The 6,036-nt window shown below is 47.6% G+C and overlaps 1 protein-coding gene across 2 annotated transcripts in view; it reads left to right on the forward strand.

Moving 5' to 3' along the window:
• The first annotated feature begins 3,937 nt into the window (after positions 1-3,937).
• The window catches only part of LOC310866006 (polycomb group RING finger protein 5-B-like), a 16,002-nt gene continuing 13,903 nt past the window's right edge, over positions 3,938-6,036 (forward strand). Inside the window, exons 1-2 of one of the 2 annotated variants that reach the window (XM_083775268.1) lie at positions 3,938-4,315; positions 5,171-5,267. In XM_083775268.1, coding sequence (XP_083631394.1) covers positions 4,201-4,315; positions 5,171-5,267 — 212 coding nt within the window. In that variant the 5' untranslated portion in view covers positions 3,938-4,200. The remainder of the gene's footprint in view (positions 4,316-5,170; positions 5,268-6,036) is intronic. The other variant, XM_083775269.1, reaches the window with a different exon arrangement.

Raw genomic sequence — 6,036 nt, forward strand, 5'->3', positions numbered from 1 at the left:
CAATGAAGGGAACATGGACGCCATCTTGTCCCTAAACACAGACATTAAACTCCATTAACAATGAAGGGAACATGGACGCCATCTTGTCCCTAAACACAGACATTAAACTCCATTAACAATGAAGGGAACATGGACGCCATCTTGTCCCCAAACACAGACATTAAACTCCATTGACAATGAAGGGAACATGGACGCCATCTTGTCCCTAAACACAGACATTAAACTCCATTAACAATGAAGGGAACATGGACGCCATCTTGTCCCCAAACACAGACATTAAACTCCATTGACAATGAAGGGAACATGGACGCCATCTTGTCCCCAAACACAGACATTAAACTCCATTAACAATGAAGGGAACATGGACGCCATCTTGTCCCTAAACACAGACATTAAACTCCATTAACAATGAAGGGAACATGTACGCCATCTTGTCCCCAAACACAGACATTAAACTCCATTAACAATGAAGGGAACATGGACGCCATCTTGTCCCTAAACACAGACATTAAACTCCATTAACAATGAAGGGAACATGGACGCCATCTTGTCCCTAAACACAGACATTAAACTCCATTAACAATGAAGGGAACATGTACGCCATCTTGTCCCCAAACACAGACATTAAACTCCATTAACAATGAAGGGAACATGGACGCCATCTTGTCCCCAAACACAGACATTAAACTCCATTAACAATGAAGGGAACATGGACGCCATCTTGTCCCTAAACACAGACATTAAACTCCATTAACAATGAAGGGAACATGGACGCCATCTTGTCCCTAAACACAGACATTAAACTCCATTAACAATGAAGGGAACATGGACGCCATCTTGTCCCTAAACACAGACATTAAACTCCATTGACAATGAAGGGAACATGGACGCCATCTTGTCCCCAAACACAGACATTAAACTCCATTGACAATGAAGGGAACATGGACGCCATCTTGTCCCCAAACACAGACATTAAACTCCATTAACAATGAAGGGAACATGGACGCCATCTTGTCCCCAAACACAGACATTAAACTCCATTAACAATGAAGAGAACATGGACGCCATCTTGTCCCTAAACACAGACATTAAACTCCATTTGTTTTACAAACTAACTAGACAGATCATGCAATTACAATATTGAATCATTTTAAAGCACTAATATAAAAATGTTTTATACAGTAAATGGTAAATGTGAAATACAGTAGCCTGGTCCTCGATCGATTGATCAATCGATCAATCAATCAATCAATCAATTGATAATCTCTCTCTCTCTCTCTCTCTCTCTCTCTCTCTCTCTCTCTCTCTCTCTATATATATATATATATATATATATATATATATATATATATAAGTTGAAGGAATCACAAAGTGCGTCACCAGTATACCAATCTATTCAATCTCACACTGCGCGCATGTGACGTGTGTGTGTGTGTGTGTGTGTGTGTGTGTGTGTGTGTGTGTGTGTGTGTGTGCGCGCGCTTGTGTGTGTGCTCTCCTCCCAGTGGGCGGTCTTTACTGGGCAGACTGGCTGCTTCAGTTCCGCGTTCTGTGTGTGTGTGTGTGTGTGTGTGTGTGTGCGTGTGCGTGCGTGCGGTGTGTGCGTGTGGAGGCTTTCTGTTTTTTTATTCATTTCTATTTTGATTACATCATCATCTTCATCAGGACATACAACCTGGAGCTACACGCACGCTGCTTAACACGTAAGAGCACACACCACACACACACACACACACACACACACACACACACACACACACACACACACACACACACACACACACACACACACGCCTCTCTATTTTAAATGACGACGCACAGCGCGTGCGTCGCTACAGTGCATAGCCTCAAACTTTGACACATTGTGTCAGACGGTCCGTAACGTTGTGTCGTTTTGACGAAAACCAGTGGATTTCGTCAGGACATTTAGCAGTGTTTTCGTCGCCATGCGCTGCTTGTTTACACACTGCAACTTTCTGTGCGTATGTCTGTGTGTGTGTGTGTGTGTGTGTGTGTAGCGTGCGTGTGCGTGTTCCGTTGATGTTGTTTTGACACGGCACCGGCGGTGACGTCAAAAGCGTCCCGTGACGTCACAGCCGACGCCTCCCGTCCGTGCGGAAAACATGCTGGCGATCATGGTTCCGCGCGCACGCACGCACGCACGCACACACACACACCTTGCAAATAAATGATACATGATTATGTATTATGTATATCTGTATTTATAATTATAAATGTGATGAGTCAGGATGTTTAGTGATATTTATGTTTATAAATGTGATGTTTAGTGATATTTATGTTTATAAATGTGATGTTTAGTGATATTTATGTTTATAAATGTGATGTTTAGTGATATTTATGTTTATAAATGTGATGTTTAGTGATATTTATGTTTATAAATGTGATGACCCTAACCCAACCCAAGAACAGAAAAGCATGGGAATACATCACATAAAAACATTTATCAAGAAACATGCGTAAGCTAAGAAAGTAACAGTGGAATATCTATATAATGAAACTATACATATAAACTATACATATATACTACTATGCTATACATATGTACTATGGCGTGCTATGTCTATATACAATACAATTATAGTGCCGTCTACATAACATGCTATAAGTCTGTATCAAATGCTATCTAAGTCTAAGTCTGAACCGTAATATATCTATAAATGCACCAAGTCTCCGTATCGCCTGCATACTGTATGTAACTCCAGAACCGTTCGCACCGCCCACTTCAAGTTCCACACACGCGTTCCACGTGCCCAGAACCGCCACCGGGCTCCGGACAGGGCCCCGCCCCCAGGTCACCCCTAGATCTCCATATATGGAGCTGGCCTGTTCTGACATCACGACAATGATGTCAGAATGACACCTGATCACCCCCCAACGGGCACTGTTCTAGTATGTTGAAATATGACCTGTAATGCGTGTGTGTGTGTGTGTGTGTGTGTGTGTGTGTGTGTGTGTGTGTGTGCGTGTGCGTGTGCGTGTGTGTGTGTGTGTGTGTGTGTGCGCGTGTGTGTGCGCGTGCGTGCGTGCGCTGTGGCAGAATGAAGAAGGCCACACCCACCCACCATGACATCATGACCTTCACCGTGTGACCCTGTGACCTCCCCAGGAGATTCATCGGGCGGGCTGTGTGACCTCTTGACCTCGGCGCAGTCAGAGATGACCAGTGGATGGGCGCGGTCACATGGCCTGATGCAGGGCGTGGCCTGGAGGAAACCGCTGAGTCGTGCGGACCCTCGGACCGTCGGACCGTCGCTCCAGACATCCACGACCTGAAGAAGGAACCTTCCTCCCGTCCGCCGAGACGGAGGGGGAACGGTTTGGACCGCGCACCGACCGGGAGTGGTTTAGGTTTAGAAAGTTGCACCGCTCAGACTGACGCGCTCAGACTGTATCGTCGTATATCGAACAATTATATAACGCAATTTAAGGACCAGGGACCAGGTCGTAGAGCAGGTCACAGACCCCCAAGGACCAGGTCGTAGAGCAGGTCACAGACCCCCAAGGACCAGGTCGTAGAGCAGGTCACAGACCCCCAAGGACCAGGTCGTAGAGCAGGTCACAGACCCCCAAGGACCAGGTCGTAGAGCAGGTCACAGACCCCCAAGGACCAGGTCGTAGAGCAGGTCACAGACCCCCAAGGACCAGGTCGTAGAGCAGGTCACAGACCCCCAAGGACCAGGTCGTAGAGCAGGTCACAGACCCCCAAGGACCAGGTCGTAGAGCAGGTCACAGACCCCCAAGGACCAGGTCGTAGAGCAGGTCACAGACCCCCAAGGACCAGGTCGTAGAGCAGGTCACAGACCCCCAAGGACCAGGTCGTAGAGCAGGTCACAGACCCCCAAGGACCAGGTTGTAGAGCAGGTCACAGACCCCCAAGGACCAGGTCGTAGAGCAGGTCACAGACCCCCCCCCCCCCCCCCCCCCCAAGGACCAGGTCGTAGAGCAGGTCACAGACCGTCGCACCACCAGTTATTAGGTTGTTATTATTATTATTAACGTTGTCATCGTCCGATTAGCTCCTCCCTCCCTCCTCCATGTCGTCAGACATAAACGTTTTGTCGGCTCGCGATGGACGGACCCGAATGTTGACCTTTCACCTCTGACCTTTAACCCCTGAACTGTCACGGACCCTGGGGTCAAGCTTCCTGTTGTTTTTTTGTTGTTTTTTATTCTCCAAACATGGCGTCGACAGGAAGGAAGCACCTGGTTCAGGATTTTAACCACTTCATCACCTGCTACCTGTGCGGAGGATACCTGATCAAACCTGCCACGGTGACGGAATGCCTGCACACCTGTGAGTGACTCCGCCCCTTTTAGTGACCCAGCCCCTTTGAGTGACTCCGCCCCTTTTAGTTCACTGCACACCTGTGAGTGACCCAGCCCCTTTGAGTGACCCCGCCCCTTTGAGTTAACTGCACACCTGTGAGTGACCCCGCCCCTTTGAGTTAACTGCACACCTGTGAGTGACCCCGCCCCTTTTAGTGACCCTGCCCCTTTGAGTTAACTGCACACCTGTGAGTGACCCCGCCCCTTTTAGTGACTACGCCCCTTTTAGTTTACTGCACACCTGTGAGTGACCCCGCCCCTTTGAGTGATCCCGCCCCTTTTTTGTTCACTGCACACCTGCGAGTGACTCCGCCCCTTTTAGTTCACTGCACACCTGCGAGTGACTAGTTTACTTCAATTTTATTTTATAAGTAGTCTTTGGAATGAGATTCCATTTAGCTTTGGTCATGTTTTAGAATTCTCAAATGTTTTACTTTAGTTTTAGACTGGTTTTAGTCGACTAAATAGCATATCATTTTAGTTGATGCTAACTGTTGTCCTCTGCTAGTGTAACACAGCGGGCTAGCCGTAGGCGTAGGGTATTAGCCTGATGCTAACTGTTGTCCTATGCTAGTGTTACACAGCGGGCTAGCCGTAGGGTATTAGCCTGATGCTAACTGTTGTCCTATGCTAGTGTAACACAGCGGGCTAGCCGTAGGGTATTAGCCTGATGCTAACTGTTGTCCTATGCTAGTGTTACACAGCGGGCTAGCCGTAGGGTATTAGCCTGATGCTAACTGTTGTCCTATGCTAGTGTGACACAGCGGGCTAGCCGTAGGCTATTAGCTTGAGGCTAACTGTTGTGTGGTCATGTGCCCTCCAGTCTGTAAGAGCTGCATCGTTCAACACTTTGAGGAAAGCAACGAGTGTCCCAGATGTGGAGTCCAAGTCCACGAGACCAACCCTCTGGAGATGTTGAGGTCTGTCTGTCTGTCTGTCTGTCTGTCTGTCTGTCTGTCTGTCTGTCTGTCTGTCTGTCTGTCTGTCTGTCTGTCTGTCTGACGGGCCTGTTGACTGATACCTGTCCATTTCAACTCTAGACGGGCCTGTTGACTGATACCTGTCCATTTAAACTCTAGACGGGCCTGTTGACTGACACCTGTCCATTTAAACTCTAGACGGGCCTGTTGACTGATACCTGTCCATTTAAACTCTAGACGGGCCTGTTGACTGATACCTGTCCATTTAAACTCTAGACGGGCCTGTTGACTGATACCTGTCCATTTAAACTCTATAGACGGGCCTGTTGACTGATACCTGTCCATTTAAACTCTAGACGGGCCTGTTGACTGATACCTGTCCATTTAAACTCTAGACGGGCCTGTTGACTGATACCTGTCCATTTAAACTCTAGACGGGCCTGTTGACTGATACCTGTCCATTTAAACTCTAGACGGGCCTGTCTGATACCTGTCCATTTAAACTCTAGACGGGCCTGTTGACTGATACCTGTCCATTTAAACTCTAGACGGGCCTGTTGACTGATACCTGTCCATTTAAACTCTATAGACGGGCCTGTTGACTGATACCTGTCCATTTAAACTCTAGACGGCCTGTTGACTGATACCTGTCCATTTAAACTCTAGACGGGCCTGTTGACTGATACCTGTCCATTTAAACTCTAGACGGGCCTGTTGACTGATACCTGTCCATTTAAACTCTAGACGGGCCTGTTGACTGATACCTGTC

Source organism: Protomyctophum parallelum (genome assembly GCF_964188405.1).
Source record: "Protomyctophum parallelum genome assembly, chromosome: 10".
Taxonomy (NCBI): Eukaryota; Metazoa; Chordata; class Actinopteri; order Myctophiformes; family Myctophidae; genus Protomyctophum; species Protomyctophum parallelum.